The sequence below is a fragment of the Copadichromis virginalis genome, linkage group LG19 (genome assembly GCF_057382275.1).
Source record: "Copadichromis virginalis isolate Kocher_CV1m ecotype Utaka linkage group LG19, C_Virginalis_male_GT1.1, whole genome shotgun sequence".
Taxonomy (NCBI): Eukaryota; Metazoa; Chordata; class Actinopteri; order Cichliformes; family Cichlidae; genus Copadichromis; species Copadichromis virginalis.
In genome coordinates, this window is record NC_140636.1 from 3,053,456 (window position 1) to 3,072,216 (window position 18,761).

Genomic DNA, 18,761 nt, shown 5'->3' on the forward strand with positions numbered 1-18,761 from the left:
TGCTGCATGCTGGTTTGGTACCACCTTGGTTTGGTGAGCTGATGTATGAATAAGTGAGTTCTGAACACCACTGTTTCCATTCTCGGGCCAGATCTGGTGGCAATTCTTCATCCCAGGAGAGCCCCCTCTCCCACTTCCATTTCTTGAAATGCACATGATGCTAATGGTAAAGTCATAAGTGCGTGTTGAGGAATGCAGAACACTTCCTTTAGTTCCTTTCCTCTCTGTTAAAAACCTGACTAGTGCCTTAAGGTCAAAGGTAAAATCGTTAGTCTCTGGCCTCCACACTGATTCAAGTACTTTAAGTGGTTTTCCATTTGTCTCAGGTGCCAACATGTAGTTTGCGGAGCTCTCCTCATCCATTTGCAGAGCTTCATACCTGCAGCAGCCAGTTTTGTTTGGCAGTTGTTGTTCTATGATGTGCTTCTTCAACCGTGCGTGTACTTGAAATGAATTCATCCACACAGAGTGACTCCCTTATTGTATTCACAACTTGTGGTTTGTATGTTTCATATTGCTTTAGGTGTCTTTGAATCCTAGCCACAAGCACAAATGGGCTTGGTGTAACCCCAAACACCAGTCTCGTCATCCTCAGAATGCACAGGTGTTCATTCCTTTTACTGTCGGTGTACCTGAGAGTCACAAGAACCTGCCAGAAAGGCAACTTTATGTTTCTACATCTAATAAGAACAATGAGCAGATCTGGATTCAAGTTTGGCTCTGTAAGTAAGCAACCATTCAGCAATGGACAGCTGTCTTCATGGGACGACACATCGAGGACCACTCTTAATTTGGTGGTTGCTTCTGAGCACTACATGGTGAGGCATATAGTATCTTACAGTATCTGTGCTGATGTTATCTTGTCTCGCATCTTCTGCTATGTTCTGCTCTAAATAGTTCTGCACCAAATCTGCTGAACAATTTCTGTTCACCAGGAATGGCCAAGGACACTTGTGGGGTCTCCACAGCTTTTATTACAATTTTCTGCCTAGGATGCCAGATATTTTGTAGCAAGACCTTTACTGTGATTCATTTTGATCTTGTGGGAACAAAGGAGCCAAACATGTGCATACATTCTGAATTTGTATTTTGTTTGTTCCATTTCCCTTCCATGCTCGTCATCTGCCACTCTTGCAGCTTCGGCTGTGCCACAACGTGAATCTTGTTTGCTCATTTCTCCTGGGTTTCAGCATCAAAAAATGATGTAGCAAATTCTCTTAGCCAAGCAAATGGACAGGACGTCAGCTATAGAGACAAATGTCTTCATATGAGTCTTCAACATGGCGTACAACACAAGCACAAAATATAATGGCTTCTTGATATTCTTAATCTGGATTACCAAGCATTTAGGCCCATGGCTAGTGTTAATTTAAAGTCATGATCAGAAGTTTAATAAATAAACAGGACAAAGACTGAGCTGTTTGGCCACAATGTGAAGAGGGTTAAAGGTGAGGCTTTAACGCCTAAAAACACTGCACCAGCAGTCAAGCACGGTGATGGTTGTGCAGTGTTTTAGGCTGTATGGCTCAAAGCACAAAGTGGATGGAATCATGAAGGAGGACAACTTTACGCCTTGATGATGTCAGTTATGATATGGGCTTCTGCTCCGCGGCTGCTGAGTGAGCCCTCATCTGGGACTCTCCTCAGCTCTTTCCGGGACAGTGGCGCAGCTGCCCCTCTGTTGGTCTTCCTTGGTCTCTTGTGTTCTGGGGGCCTCTGGATGTCTGGAGTTTTGATCTCCTCCACACCTGCTTCACGCCCTGGAGGACGGGGCTGTGGCCCCCCCACACCCTCTAGCAGATTATTACATGAAGGAACCTTTTAAAAAAACAAAAAAAACAAGCGCGTCCATGCTCACAGGTGTACACACGGGTGATCACACCCACAAACTACACCCTTTTTGGCTCCTACCTCAAAGCACACTGTGTTCTGTTGATCTTATGTGCTGCACAATAATGTTTAACATTTAGTATTTACTGTCATATTCCCATATATCATTGTGATGTTGTTTATTCTATTACTCTTGTTCTCTTCTGCTTGCTTTCTTTTTTCTTTCTCAGCAGGTGACCCAGGTGATTGATATATGCATTTTTTTTTCTCTGCCCGTTCTGTTGGTTTTTGTCTTTTGCCCTTCTCCCCCGTCCCTCTTCTCAGCTGTTTCTCTTTCCCTCTTTCTTTCTCCCCTTCTTTCCCCCAGTCAAGTCTGTCCCGTATTCAGTAAGTGAAAATAAAATAAACAATAAAAGGTGAATCAAATGGACCATTACGGCAAGGCTGGGATGGTCAGTTTGGTAAAGTAAATCCGTTGGGCATCTTTCTTTGCCTTTAGACAACAATTCTGATGCAAAAGAGCCAAACGGGACAGGCCAAAAAAAAAAAAAAAAAAAAGTTATGATATGGGCCTCCAGTATTATGTGGTGATGTTGTTGATGAACATAAAATTCTCAAGTCTTATAGAAATGTTGAAATAAAAAATAAAATCTGACAAAATAGTTGTAACACATTTTAATATCAGTGAGTAGCTTAAAAAGTAAAAAGTTTGTGGCAAACACGTGTGATTTGATGTTGATTTGTAAACCAATCCTCACTGTCAGTTTTATCCTCTCATCCTATGACACGAGAGATAAGCTTAGTCAGTCGTGTCAGCAGCGTTTGTTGTTCTCTGAAACATTTTTAAACATTAACCTAATAAATGGCTTCCTTGAGGATTTATTGATGCTTGCAGAGGAACAGGTGCAACTCGTGCACCAACATCAGTGACCACATAAAAAATAGTCTGGGGCTATTTCTTTGTTTGACTAGCGTGCCACGTCAGAAAGGGGGGGTGTGAGCATATTGGCTTACTGGTGAGTGTGAAAGACATGAGCAAAGAGATTAATAACTGATTAACAATCATGGACACTAGTGGTGCTGGCTAGCATACAGGGCTGTGTTGAGTCTGCATCATTGTAATCCTTTTTCCCTCCATCCACAAAAAAGGAGGGGTTGTTCCGTTGGCCAAGTTATGTGGACCAGATGTTACAGATCTTACAATTCAGTTTTATTTAGACAGCGCCAAATCACAACCACAGTCACCTCAAGGCGCTTTACTTGGCAATGTAAAGACCCCACAATAATAAAAGTATGGACATGGATTACCAATCCGTTTGAGCACAGCAGAGTGTGTGCTCTAATTGTTTAGATGGCTACCTTACTACGAGAACAGACTGAAAGCACTCTCCACACCGCTGTGAGTTGACCTCTGTATAGGGCGATAAAACAAAACACTCTGTTCAGATCAGTATCCAGATTGTTTTTCTGTGTGTTTACTGTGAGACAGTCACAGTTACCTGAATTCAAAGGTGAGACCTTTGCACTGTGAAGGGCGTGCTTTCAGGTAGGGTTGGGTGATAAAACGATTAAAAGAATTACTGTGAAATAACTTTTCCTGGACAGACAAGAAGGGTACCGCGCTGAACAAATCATGGGGTTGGAACAGAGTTAGAGCCATGCCAGTTTAGGCAGATTATGAGAAGCACATGTGCTAAAGTTCAATATACAGGGTGGGCCATTTATATGGAAACACTGTAATAACATGGGAATGGTTGGTGATATTAAAGTCCTGTTTGTGGCACATTAGTATATGTGAGGGGGCAAACTCCTCAAGATGGGTGGTGACCATGGTGGCCATTTAGAAGTCGGCCATCTTGGATACAACTTTTGTTTTTTCAATAGGAAGAGGGCCATGTGACACATCAGACTTATTGGTAATGTCACAAGAAAAACAATGGTGTTCTTGGTTTCAACGTAACTTTGTGTATGTGTGTACGTACACATACGTACACACATACGTAAGTGTGTACGTGTGTGCACGTAAGTGTGTACGTGTGTGCACGTGTGTACGTGTGTGCACGTAAGTGTGCACGTGTGTGTGTGTGTGTGTGTGTATATATACAATATATAAAAAAATAGCTTTACTTTGTTGTCTGGGTCAACTTTTCTTGCAAGAGACAGAGAGAGGCGTTGAAAGGGTGCTCCAACGGAACTTGTTGTTGAATTGAATTGTTTTCGGAGGAAAACAGGAACACGGTGTACAGTCGAGTCTTAATAGCTTATTTACAACTGGGCTCGTCAGGCACTCTTCTTGGCTGCAGTGGTTATTATTATATTTACATGCTTCCAGCTCCCGTTTTTGCTCGATGACAGCTCGTACTTTTCCACTCTCCTTTTTCTCCCTCCTCTTGCTCACACACACATAACGTGTATGGCAGTCCATTCTCCCTGCAGCACGGACTACACTGCCCATGATGCTACATTCTTTAGAGCTATGCCTGTAGCATTCTGCCTGTTAGCTTAGCACAACAACAACAACAAAAAGGCGCTCTCTCACCCAGGAAACACACAGCCGCAGAGAGAGAGAGAGAGAGCGCGTTGCCCTGTATCCATGGCAACCGTAAGCTGCCGCCTGGCACAACAGAACATCACAGCTGTCAAACAAAAACCAAACAGTTCTGACCCGCCACAATATGAAACAGGAAAATACCGCAGTGTAATCCATTTATTTCAACAAAGTAACTGTATTCTAAACACCACCTTTTTAAACGGTAACTGTAACGGAATACAGTTACTCATATTTTGTATTTTAAATACGTAACGGCGGTACATGTATTCCGTTACTCCCCAACACTGGATACAAATAATATCAGGCTGATCCTGCCATGATTTGTTCCCCCGGTTCAAATCACGGACAAACAGTATCCCACAGTTGTTTGTTTTTAAATCCATTTTGTACAGAGAGGCATTTTTTGAAAAATGTATTGATAGCAATGTTGAATATTATTACACAGGAAAAAAAACATCTACATGTAAAATAATCACACCGTGACGCCTCTGCCTTTGTAAATGGAGGGACAGTAACTGCATGTGTGTATGTAAGCGTGTAAAACCTGCAGATAGAGACAAAATACTGTTAATCTGACTATCTGCCATTCTGCAATTAATCTCATATAAACAATAACGTGGCGCACAGCGTGGCGTGAAAAAAGGCACATACCTTTGACGTTGCGTGACCAACTCTGTATTCCTCATCCACACGTGAACGCAAAAAAGACGTTTTTAAAAACCTCAGTTTTCGGTGTGGACGAAACAGCTGCGCTTTCAAAAATACCTGTGTAGGTGCTGATGTAGCCTAAAAGAGTTAGTAGTTTATTTTCTTACTACCTGTAATTTATTGCAGATTACTTGTATTTGCTTAATTGTTTACTAAATGTTTGAGGTGTGAAATAAACCACAATGGAGCAAAATATGGGCGTGTGTGTGGTTGGAGGATGTGTTTGTGCGCGCGCGGGGGGGTGCGAGCGAACATTTTTCTTGTAAATCAAAGGGGGTCCTAGCAAAAAATGTTTGAGAACCACTGGGTTATGGCGTTATTTTTGTGCCACTATTCTGAGCGCACGTAAAAAACATTTTGCAGGTGCAAGTGTTGCATGTTGAGGAGAAATTTATTTTGAGCGAAGAAAAGCTAAATTTGAGTGAACAAAATTCAATGCTGCGTGCAAAAACTGTATTTCAGTGTTTGCTATTATACACACACACACACACACACACACACACACACACACACACACACACACACACACAACAGCAGCCCCTCTCGCTCAGTGTTTGCATTTGCGCTTTATTGAGACATCACATATTTACAAGAGTGCTGTAACGTTTTCGGAGATTTGATTAAAACAATTTAATGGGTTAAATGTCGACGGGGAAAGAGTGGACCAAAGCGTGGGGAAACAGCTTCTTTGAACTCTGCTGTTATGTAATGTCTCTGGATGATGCAGCACTGCAGTCTAAAGGGATGCTCCTGTCATAGCTGCTCAATAAATATTTCAGTGAAATTGCTCTACTGCTATTTTGGTATTCTGTTACCTTGAGTCACAAACCAGCATTAACGCTGCAAGTGTAATACTGATAATAATTAGGTCCCCAAACACAAAACAATCACAATCACTAAAAGAAAGGACTTTCTCTGGGAATTTGCAGTATTTCATCTCTTGAGTCGGCATTCAGAGTGACACCAGTGAATGTGTAGGTGGATCCAAGATATGTGCAGTGATTCATTTTCAGTGTTATCAGAGTGTAAGAAGTTGTCTTTGTGGCTCAAACTAGCAGAAGTCAAAGCTAACCCTTCCCTTTGAAATTACCATCTTTTAAAGACGTTTAATTAAAAACAACATGTCAGGTAATGCTGTATAAGAACCAGTCCATTTTTTACTACAAAGCCAGTTCAACCTATCTGGGATATCTTTCTGTTATCTGGATTCACTTGCCCTAACATTGTTGATCAGCGTCAGCAGTAACATGAAGCTGGTTATCAACTCTTAAGTTAACCCCGAGTTTCCCCTGCATGTTCATATGAAAGGGGTGACAGCAGCTGACCAAACACGAAGGGGTGTTTCATGGATCGCATGACTCTTCCTTCAAAGAAAATAATCCCTCCAGAGATGTTATCAAATGGTGATAAGCTCTAAAAAGCATAAATGTAAACCAGTAAACTGCAACACTGTTGATAAAAGGACAAAAGATCAGTGCTGCACAGAGCAATAAAATAAAGATTTTAATTCCAGTTAATTATTTTATCACTGTGTTCTCAGTGCTGCTGTTTATTTCCAAAGCGGCGACTGCACATTTAGAGCTGTGAAGACTATTTAAACATTAAAGCTTACTGTCTCACAGCCTGATGAAGAAGACGTGGAAATCGCTGCAGTTTGTCGCAGATCACAGTGATAACACTGCGACTGTTTGCTCGGGTATTCTTGACGTGTGTTCTGTGTTCTAGTAGCTGCAATCCCAGCAGAAGAATACATTTGATAGCAGATTAGAATGAAGTGTAAAAGAACTTTTTAACATTTTAATTTTGATACACGGACATTCCTGTGACAAAGCGACACACAGTTTTAAGTATGGCTTAACAACCTGTACATATAACATGTATCCCCAGCAGAAAATCTCTTAAAACATGCTGTAAATAAAAGAATCAGTGAAAATGTTTCCAGTAGATTTGGAGCCAAAAGTGAACACCTAACCACTTACTAATTAATTATAATTGCTAACTTTCTGAGTGCTCTTCCTCCACCTCTGTGTACCCAGTAATATCATTAAAGCTGTAAATACATCCTTCATACTGCCCATAATTTAAAAACAAAAAAATTTGCACAGCAAACAAATGAGAGCAGCCAGCCAGAGAAGGCTTGGCTTAGATAAATGTAACTTGAGCACAGATGAAAGGTGGTTGTTGGGTAACTGAGCATAAATCCCAATTTTTGGATAACTCTGATTTGTTTGGTCTCAAAATTCTCACAAATGTCAGCGACACATTTTAAACAATACAAAATGTGTTTTAGACATGTGAGAGGGTAAATAATGCTGCTGCTATGGAGTTCAGAAGTGAAATCATCAAATAAATTTGAAGCCTTACGTATACAAGGCAGGATTTAAAAAACCGTGGGTGGTAACAGTCATCTTAAAGTTAGTCATATTTTGCTCAGTCTGTTCTCTCAATGCCTCAAGCACAATCTGAGATACATGGAGTTACTTGCAACATGTGAAATAGCAGCTTCATGAATGTTGATGGTGATGCAGTTACATCCCCATCCCCGGTGTCTTTCTTCTAGCTAATGTTTTGTGCCATTAGCTTTGTTGGTGAGAATATATACTACCTGCTCCAGTGCTAACCAGTTAACTGTAGCTTACGTCTTTGTGTTGTTGTGTGCTGTTCAAGTAAATCTGTTGCAATGAATGAGTGAGAGGATCCAGGCAAAAGACAGTGAACACAAGTGAATCTAACAGGGTGAAAGAAAGAGGCACAAAAACTATACTAAGACTAAAACAAAGCAAGAACTGAAAGTACAGAATACTGATGAATATAAGAACATGATACAACAGACCTGCAGGACCAAGGACACATGAAAACCACGTAAAGATAAACATGAGCTCCGAACTTCAAAAAAACTCATGACCAAAAAATAAAAAAAATCAGTTTGTAGGCATTTTCTAAAAGAGGATGACAGATGTGCGACAACCAGAACAACAATTTCCAGTACTGAGTTTGTTTGCTTTCTTCTGAAATGATTGGTAATCTACCCTCACATTTGAATAAAATGATGATCATATATCTATTGTAGTACAGTCAAAGCTTATCCATTAATCACCAAGTTATGAAATCTGACATAACTTTTGAAAGAAGCCCATTCATTATGTGTTATGAAAGTAATGTCAGCAGCTGAAATCGTTTTTCCAGGGGTACGTTCTTCGTACCTCGCTAAGTAGGTTAGCTGGATTTGATTGTTGACGATTTCGCGTGATCTTGGATCGTTCGGTTCCCCGAAGCTCATCCGGGACTTGCTGCCATAGCAACAGAGCCGTAAGCGTAAACCTGCTCGGGAGCAGGTTCACTTTATGTAAACAGGATTAGATCGCGGCCACGCAGGTATGTCTGCTTCATTTATACGAAAGCAACAGCGATATTCCACCACTGTTTCACCATAAATAAATATTATCAATGTAACTAAAGATAATGCAGCACTTGATCCATTTATTGATTTCATACAGATACATACAGGTCATTCCCTAAAAAAGGGAAATGTACTATTAACATTCTATTACATGTATGTGATTATTACAGATGTAATTCATATTTCAGAGTAGTAATTGGAAATTACTTCGTGTAATCAAGATGAGAGACCACGGCTATAAAAGCGAAGGTGGATTTGGGAAGTCTGTCGCAGTCATATCCTGTCCGTATACGCGAGCAGCCCATTGCGTAAGGTGCAAGATTGATAAGGAGAGTCCTCAGAATTCAGCGTATATTGTGGGACAGACAGGATCCTTTAGCTCAGCGCGACAGTGTGCTCATAGAGAGATATCGATTTTCCCGTGAGGGTATTATTTACTTAACCAACTTGTTGACGAGGGGGTGCAGGACCACCACCTGTCTTTTTGTGCTCTGCCCTTTTCTTGGTTGCTGTTATAAACAAACAGATTATTCCAGGGTCTCTTTCCAAGAGACGAAAAGCAATATAAGTGATAAATATTACCATTCTGTAGAATATTCTTATATTTCCCTTTTACTTGTTCCCATGTTCTAGTGGGTCCTGTTGTGGCTCTAATGTGTAAGGGGATATAATATAACATAATATAATGTAATATAATATTGGATAATATAGTGTAATATAATAAATTTACCCTACCGCCTACTGGTGTTGGCCAGAGGGGCCGATGGCGCGATATGGCAGCCTGGCTTCTGTCAGTCTGCCCCAGGGCAGCTGTGGCTACAACCGTAGCTGCCTCCACCAGTGTGTGAATGTGAGAGTGACTGAATAGTGGCATTGTAAAGCGCTTTGGGTGCCTTGGAAAGCGCTATATCAATCCACTCCATTATTATTGTTATTATTAAATTACTTACGAGTTTAATTTGTCAGCAACTTTCTGCCAGCCCTCTCTCCTTCCTTTTGCAGCCTTTGCAGTGTTCCCTTGCGTTCTGATTAAACTCTGAAACTCCTGAAATCCCTCACTCACGAGTTCTTGCTCTGCTGCCGAAAAATACCGAGCGCTCTCCTTCGACATTTTCGCCGACCAATCAGAGGGTTGCCGATCAATGTTTCTACTATCGATGCGTAGCCCCTTTTACGACACCCAGTGATCTCACATTACTTCATCCAGCTGTACTGATCGTCAACAGCAGGTGTGTTCGGGGAACCGGATTAGCGAGCTCACGGTTAGCACGATGGTTTGGTCTTGGATGTGTCATTTGATCTTGGATGTAGTAAGCGACGTACGAAGAACGGGCCCCAGGTGTAATATCTGACACACTGCTCTGGTCCCTGTTAGGAAATGAATGCTGAACTGTGGCAAGTGGCTGATGTTTTAATGAAACATTAAGTCAGTGTCTTGCATACCTAACAGTGTATCCTTTTTAGAAGTGGGAAGTAAGTAATTCTTTTTTAATAGGAACTTAGTGAAGCTCAATTAAAAATAGTCAACAAGAGTGGCATCAGTGTTTGAGGATATGACTGCTGAAAGCAGAGAGACCCATAAAAAGGCTTAGCATCACAAGATGAAATAGAATTGGTACTGAAACGGTTTCATCATTGTGGGAATAGTTAGGACCTAACTAGAAGTATGTACTTTGAACCCTTGATCATCGAGTACGGTGGGATTCAGTCTGTAGCACTGGCTACTCTATAATTGTTTTAGAGCATACTCTTCAGTTCATCTGGCTCATCTTTCCTCAGGCTTTTTCCCGTCATGCTTTTTCGGTTTTCTCACCTAACGCCACCCCCTTCTTCTGTCTGCTGTGACAAAAGCCTCAGCTACACCCCCTAAATACCAAAACTGGCACTCTCTGAGAACAGTGAGGTAAATCCTCTGCTGGAAGGCATTCCCTTTGAGGAAACACTGCTGAGGTTCACTTTACTGGACACATTGACAAGATGTATCAGCATTCTACATGTTACTCCTCTGATACAGAGGTGCAGCTGATATTGATTTTTGCTTTAAGGTGACCTGTCATCAAACTGCACTGTGATGATGATGATGATGATGATGATGATGAAACATTCAGCATTACTGCAACTGTATAAGCTCTCGTTACCCTTGTCTGCAGCGTTTGCTTCAGTACCTGACCCATTCTGAACATGGAAATAAATAACAGCTGACTTTGCTGCCATGGCAACCCCTCCGGTCCGCTCTCTAGTTGTTTCCCTCCATACATCCACTCTCTATGTTGCAACTTCTGCCTCTCTAGTATTGGTAAAGGAAATTAACAGGAAAAAATAATAATTGTAATTCATCTGACCAACTAGAGTTTCCGCTAGTTGGTCATTAGCTCAGCGGTCCACCTGGCCTGAGGTGTAAGTAAGTAAGTAAAATTTTATTTATATAGCACATTTCTAGATAGAGATCACAAAGTGCTTTACAAGATATAACAGATTAAAAAGACAAAATACAAACAAAGTTAGCAAAAGGCAGTTTTAAAAAGATGTGTTTTTAGCTGTTTTTTAAAAGTAATCAATGAATCAGCGGATCGTAAGTCCTGAGGAAGGGAATTCCACAGTCTGGCGGCCACAGTAGCAAAAGCTCTATCACCCCTAGTTTTCAGTCTCGTATACTGAATGACAAGTAGGCCCTGACTACTCGACCTCAGAGACCTACTAGGGGCATAGGGCTGTAAAAGTTCAATGATATATGGTGGTGCTTGTTGTTGAAGAGCCTTGAAAGTTAAAACCAAAATCTTAAACTGGACTCTAAATTCAACAGGAAGCCAATGTAACTGCATGAGCAACGGTGTTATATGTGGAAAATTTAGAAGCTTTCGTCAAAAGTCTTGCTGCAGCATTCTGAACGATCTGCAGACGCTCCAAAGAACCTTTATTTAAACAAGTAAACAGGGAATTGCAATAGTCCAGTCGTGAAGAGATAAAAGTATGAATAACAATCTCCAGTTCGGTATAGGATATAATAGAGCTCAATTTAGAAATATTTCTTAAATGATAAAAGCAAGACCGAACAAGAGATTTAACATGACTATCTAACGTAAGAGCAGGATCAAGGATAATCCCTAAGTTCCTGACAGATGGTTTTACAAACGTTGAAAGAGGACCAAGAGCATTTATTATACTGGGTATATGTCTATCTGGGGCACATAAGAGGACTTCGGTTTTACTGTCATTTAGTTGGAGGAAGTTTTCAGCCATCCAGCCTTTAATGGTTTCCAAGCACACATTTAAAAGCCGCAGCTTAGAAGCCTCTTCCGGTTTAAAAGATATATAGAGTTGGATATCGTCTGCATAACAATGGTAACAAATATCCTCAAAAGGGCTCAAAATGTGCTGGAGAGGGAGTAAATAAACTAGAAACAATAAAGGCCCCAGCACAGAGCCTTGTGGCACACCAAAAGACAGGGACGCAGAAGATGATCTATACTTAGAAACTGCCACAGAAGAATATCGTTCAGAGAGATACGAGGAGAACCATTTCAATGCAGTCCCAGAGACACCGACCCAGTATTTCAGCCTGTTAAGTAAAATATAGTGGTCAACAGTATCAAAGGCCGACGTAAGATCCAATATTAAGAGAACAGAACATTTACCTGCATCGCTTTGTAACAAAATGTCATTAGAAACTCTAAGAAGGGCTGTTTCAGTGGAATGAACTTTACGAAAGCCAGATTGAAATTTGTCGAAAATACTATATTTATCTAAAACTGCTGTAAGCTGCTTAGCCACGATCTTCTCTAGAATCTTAGCAATTAACGGAATTTTTGAGATCGGTCTATAATTGCTAGTGAGAGATGGGTCCAGCATAGGCTTTTTTAACAAGGGATGTATAACAGCAGTTTTAAAATAGGCAGGGACTATGCCCGAGGCCAAGGAGGTATTAATTATAGTAAGAATACAGGGACCAGTAGAGTAAAAGACATTTTTAAATAATGATGCAGGTAAAAAATCAAGAGAGCAAGAGGATAATTTTGTTGCACTAACTATTTTTCCCAGCTCTGGTAGTGAAACAGGTGAAAAACCTTCTAAAACAACAGGCCGAGCTGGCGTGGGAACAGACAGCGCAGACGCTGAAAAAGACAGGTTTTTCCTTATGTTGCTAATTTTTTCTAAAAAGAAAGCAAGAAAAGTTTCACAATCTTCAACAGAAGAAATAATAGCAGCAGGTGGAGCAGGAGTAATAATATTAGTAATAGTATCAAATAAAACTTTAGGATTACCTCTGCTCCTTGCAACCAACTGAGAAAAGTAAGCAGCCCTCGCAACTCTAATAGCATTGTTAAAGGAGGCTAAAAGATCCTTTAAATAGAGGAGATGAACATTTAAGTGAGTTTTCCTCCATAACCGCTCAGTTTTACGACAATTACGTTTTATAAGACGAATGTTGTCATTTAACCAGGGTACAGACTTGGAAACAGGCACAGGTCTCATTTTAATCGGACAGATTTCATCTAAGATCGAAAGACAATGATAATTGAATAGATCTATAGAAAAATCAACCAAATGAACCAAACAAATATTACTGGTGTATCTGTATTCTGTATATCATTGGTGTATTTGTAGTTTATTAGTGGACAGATAACAGAGTTTACAGGCATGACTACTGGAAGTAGTCAGAGAGCACATGTGACACACTGACTGATAATAGGACCAAATCCGCTGCCAAGCAGGGGAGTTTACATGTTCTCCCGTTGTGGGTTCTTTGCAGATCCTCCAGCTTCTTCACACACTCCAAAGCCATCCTTGTTAGGCTTGTTGGTGATTCTGAATTTGCCATAGGTTTTATTGTGAGTGTGAATGGTTGCCTGTCTCTGTGTTGGTTGTGCGATAAAGTGGCAACCTGTCCAGGGTGTACCCCGCTTCTCATATCGTGACAGTTGGGATGGGCTCCAACCCTAATTAAATTGTTCTTTTTATGAGACAATAACATTTGGAGCATACTCTCTAAATACTACTTTCCATGCATTGTGACTGAACAACATTATGTCACAATGCAATGCATTGTTTTGAATAGTAACCGCAGTAGACCTACGTGTGCTGTCTTCTTTGATAAAGTAACTCTCAAATCCTTTTTTCTTGTTTTTCTGTGTTACAGTTGAAAGGGAACTGGTTCAGAAGAGGACCTTCACCCGTTGGATAAACCTCCACCTAGAAAAGGTTTGTGCAGAGCATCAGGATGTTATCACTGCAGAACATTCACAGGACTAGAAACATAAATCATGCTCAGTTACTGCAGTTGCTACTCTTTAATCTAACTGCGGTTAAGCAGAGAAACCCGCTCATACACATGGTAGGACACACAAGATGGATATAAATGGGGACAGCCACTCTGAATTATGTATGTGGTTGTGTGAAACTGCCTGTGTGTGACATTAAACTTTCATTTGGTTTTCTACTGTTGATCCAATCTACTGTTAATCTATTCCCCAGACATACTCTGTTTCTAGAGACTGATTATGATTCTGTGGAGTCTGTGCTTTTCTACTCTGGAGCTTCTGTTTTGCTTTTGTTGGCAGTTCTAATCAGGGGTGAGTCAGAGTTAGCTGTGAGTTGGAGTGTCTGATCAAGGCTTTTGTTTTGCCTCACACAATGAGCCTCTCTTCTCTTATTCACTCTTTGGCCATGTGTCAAATTTCTGACCCACTAATTGACAATCATGCGTTTGTCTGCTGTCAACTTGGAAAGTTGATTCCCCCACCCTCTGACCCCTCCACCACACAACATGCAAACCATGTTCAGACTGGTTCACAAATCCCTGAGTTGTTTTTTAATTGTTATGACAACAGAGCTAAGTGTTGGCTCATGCAGACTGATTTTAACGATAAGCCTGTGCTTGCACTTGCTGCCGTTGGCCTACGTACCATGTCTTTAAGCAGGTAACAATTAAACCAAGACTTCAAAACCCATCATTTGACCCAGCTGTCTTAGCTAATTATAGGCCAATCTCCAACCTTCCTTTCATCTCAAAAAAGAGTAGTTGTCAAACAGCTAACAGATCATCCGCAGAGGAATGGCTTATTAGAAATTTTGAGAAAATAACTCGAAATTTCGAGAAATATAACTCGAAATTTTGAGTTACTTTTCTCAAAATTTCGAGTTAGCTCTGCCAATCAAAAATATACGTGAATGAGGTCGCATTCTTGTTACCCGGAAGCATATGGCGCAGAGGAACGCGCACTCAAAAACGGATCCCAACAAATTGGCGCTTTCGCGAGTACGTTTACTGATAGTAACACCATGTGATTCAGCTAATAACACAGGGATTTCATCATTTGTGAAGCCAGGCTGAAAACACGCAGCAATCTGTGCATTCACGACTGGATGTAATAACGGTAGCTTAGCTGTAGCATTTGTAGCTGAGGGCTTCAGCTTCCGGGTAACAAGGAAATGACGTCATTCACGTAGATTACTGATTGGCAGCGCTAACTCAAAATTTCGAGTTGCTTGAAATTTAACTTGAAATTTCGAGAAAATAACTTGAAATTTCGAGAAAATAACTCGAAATTTTGAGTTATGGATCTTTTTTTTTTTTTTTTTTTTTTTTTTTTTATTAGTGGGGGAAACGGGCTTCCATACAAAGGGGTGGGATTAAATAAGTGTTTACTTCTTCCCACTCCCTTTCAACATGTAAATTAATCAGAACGGTTTTTTTGTATGTAATTTGTATAGTATTTTTTTTCTTTCTTATTTTATTGTTATTATATTATTATTATATTGTTCACATGTTGAAATAAATTACCAATCAATCAATGTTGAATTGTCTCGCAGCTGCTCTATTCCCATGTTGTTGCAGTATGTTAATGACTAACCTCGTATTGTGGATGGATGATCTCAGTTGTTCTCCTGACTGAAGTTTGGTCTGTTTACGGCATCCTGCCATGCAATTACATTTGTCCCTGACCACCAGAAACCTTCACGTTAACTTTTATCGAGTATCAAGTTAGCGTTCATCCTTCAGCTTCACTGTGCTAATGTTATGCTAACGTAGCTGTTTTACTAGTGATCACGTAGGACATCATTATGTACCAGCTAGTCCAACTTCAGTAACCCTAAAAAAGTCGCTGCTGTTCAGTTTTCTGTTTTCATTTATGTTGGAAGTGATAGCAGAGCTGTACGTTTTAATTTTTTCAGAAATCTCTCAGTCAGAACATGCTATATCATGTTTAGGTGGAAACTAGCGAGCTAACTTCCTGCTCACTTCTAACTCCGTTGAATTTAATAAATTCATGGATGCCTGGATGTTAAACTTAATTGTTACACCTGGTAAAGCAGCAACGCTGATCATTTTATTACAGATGAAAGGATTTAGACAGTTTTTAACTCTTAGTGATGCCGCAGTGTTCGTTTGACATTGGGTCCAAAACTCCATCTGCTTCAGGTCCCAGATTACTCTGCGAGGCTCCTCACTACGGCAGCCATAATGCTCCGACAATCCATCAAGCGGTGCGGTTTCATAGCTTACCAAAGTCGTACTAAAACATTTCTTGACAGATTTGTGCACGCTGTGTACCACATAAAATCGGTTCGAGGTCAGTAAGCACAACCGGAATTCATACAGAAGGCACACTGTCGATTTTTGAGAAAATTAAAGGATTTTAAGTGTGACTTATAGTGTGTAAAATATGTTATACAGAAGAAAAGAATATATCGTGATATATATCGTTACCGCACATGCTTCATATTATACCGTGATATGGATTTTAGGCCATATCACCCAGCCCTAACTCAAAGCATCCGTTTAAAACATTAACATTAATTAAAGTGTACAGCAGTGAACCTTTGATTTTTCACAAAGCTCTTATAGTTTGCTGCACAGCTGATGACAGGAAATGTTACACAGTTTCTACAATCTTTCAATGCCCAACCTTCATCAGCTTGTTGCCAACCGGAGATTTCAGTGATTTAAGACAGTATTAATGTTGTTTTTGCTCTGTGCTGCTCAGCTTGAAGCGTAATGATCTATTACAGTTTAGATCTTGTTAATTCCCATCACAGGTCATGTTAAACTAAACTCTTCAACTTCTTGAAATTGAGCCTTTATGCTAACATTTTCTGTTTACTTTATTAAATATCAGATTTCATTCAGATTTACATCATTACACCTACATCATTTAAAGTAGGTTTGTACAACCCAATCTACAACAAAATGAGATGTTTTAATAACTGTAAATAAAAAAGAATGCCACATTTCATTTCAAACTTTTGGTCACACGTTCCCCCAAAAATGCCCATATTCTCAGACCACGTGGAAGAACATACCAGAGTCATCCAGATATGCTACATAATTTTTCACACCAGACTGCACAGTGTTCATCAGCCTTTGAAAAGTGGCTGGGACATTTTTTCAACTTAAAAGATTTGGCAGTGTATTATACAAACCCATCTTCCAACATCCGATGACCGATCCGTGCTGGGTTAATGCAGTATACGTGCTGGATGATGGGTTTGTGGTCACCACTCTCTATGTAATGCTCAAGAACTGTGGCTAAGACAGCAGACTCTAGATGTTTTCAAAATTTTGGTATTCTCATTTTTTTAACATGTTGACTTTCCAAAAATGGGACTTTTTGTTCCTGTCAAGTCTTTGAATTGAATAGTCTATGTCATTGACAAAACGGTTTGCAGGACTGAGTCAGTGTGGCTAACAACCAAAGCCAAGACATTAAATTATTCCTTTAGCTGAGAGATCTTCATTCTTAAACTGTTGAGGTGGGGCAATGAAGTTATTGAAGTTCTGGTTTCTATCAGGAGAAACCAGAACTTCATGATATACAAATGCATAAACACAGTCAGGGCTGGAATTCAAAATGTATTATTTATATATACTATTTTTTTGATTAAATATGATGCTGCTTTTATCTGCATTTTACCCAGTGTCTCAACTTTTTGCTTGGATGATTGTCTATGACATTAACAGAAACAAGAATCTGCATCTGTACTGCCAATTATCAGCTTTAGTAATTCCTAAAAAGGAAAACAATTGATCATGATCATGATCATTTCTGTAAATGGTAATAGACTCTTTTCCTTTCTCCATGTCTATTGTTAAAGAAAGCCCTCTTTTCTCCTCATTCTTGTTTGTCCATCCACAGTGTGACCCACCCATAGAGGTCCATGACCTCTTTCAGGACATCCGGGATGGGCGCATCCTCATGGCCCTGCTGGAGGAACTCTCTGGCTGTAAACTGGTCAGCCTGTAACACTGACTTTTAAGTGCTAGATTGGTTTTGCACTACTTGCTTTGCCAAGTGTTGTTGCTGTTTTATAGGATACTTAATTGTACTTTTTCCCAGCTTCATGGGTTCAGGAAGTCCTCCCATCGTATTTTCCGACTGAATAACATCGCCAAGGTCCTGTCTTTTCTTGAGGAGAGAAATGTGAGTATGACAGTTAAGCAGTGGTTAAATTGCTGGATGAAATGCAGAACTGTGAGGACATACACGCTCTGTCAACAGGTAAAGCTGGTCAGTATCGATGCAGTTGACATTGCAGATGGAAATTCCTCCATCATCTTGGGACTCATTTGGAACATCATTCTCTTCTTTCAGGTAATTGCATTTTTTGTCTTGAAGCTTCTTCATCAAAATCCTCTCTCACTTCTCTAAGAAGAGGATGCTAGTACAAAACGGTGTATTTTTCATAAGCTTTGCACTTCCTTTCTCTAAAAGGGAAAGAAAGCTCTTCTCCTCTATTCTAGAGTCAGATCTAGGCGAGGTTAGCTATTGGCTAAACTATACCTTTTTCTTTTGTTAACTTCCAATGCAAATCTTTGTTTAACACAAACTGTAATATAAGATTTGTGTAGCTTAAAATTTGGCATTTTATAGCAAAGCCAACAATGTATTGACAGCAGAAGTTATTTTTTGCTTTGGCATCAGTGCTTTGACAAAGAAACTTTTGTTCATCACTGTTAAGTAGATGGGCCTCAAAGCGTGGTAGCTATGATCACTCAGCTAATCAGCTGCTATCAGGGGTGAAGAGGCAAATGTTACCCATCTTGTCAAATGTTCAGTCACAGCTGTTTTCTTATTCTGAGTAACTCTGACAGTGTAAACTGAACTAAAGGTGAAAAGCTCCACAGATTCTCCACTAAACGAATTCTCAGTTTTATTCTTTCACAATCTGTTTAAGGGTAACAATTTCATCCAATGGTTACTATAGTAACCATGATGTAATGAGTCAATAGATATGAGGACTTTATCTGTTTAATGCCTAAATGTTGAAATGAGT

General features: G+C 40.0%; 1 protein-coding gene across 3 annotated transcripts in view; it reads left to right on the forward strand.

Moving 5' to 3' along the window:
• Positions 1-18,761, forward strand: part of clmna (calmin a) — a 39,615-nt gene that overhangs the window by 9,323 nt on the left and 11,531 nt on the right. For all 3 annotated transcript variants that reach the window (XM_085441306.1, XM_085441307.1, XM_085441308.1), the window contains exons 2-5: positions 13,627-13,688; positions 17,624-17,719; positions 17,825-17,908; positions 17,987-18,079. In XM_085441306.1, coding sequence (XP_085297432.1) covers positions 13,627-13,688; positions 17,624-17,719; positions 17,825-17,908; positions 17,987-18,079 — 335 coding nt within the window. The remainder of the gene's footprint in view (positions 1-13,626; positions 13,689-17,623; positions 17,720-17,824; positions 17,909-17,986; positions 18,080-18,761) is intronic.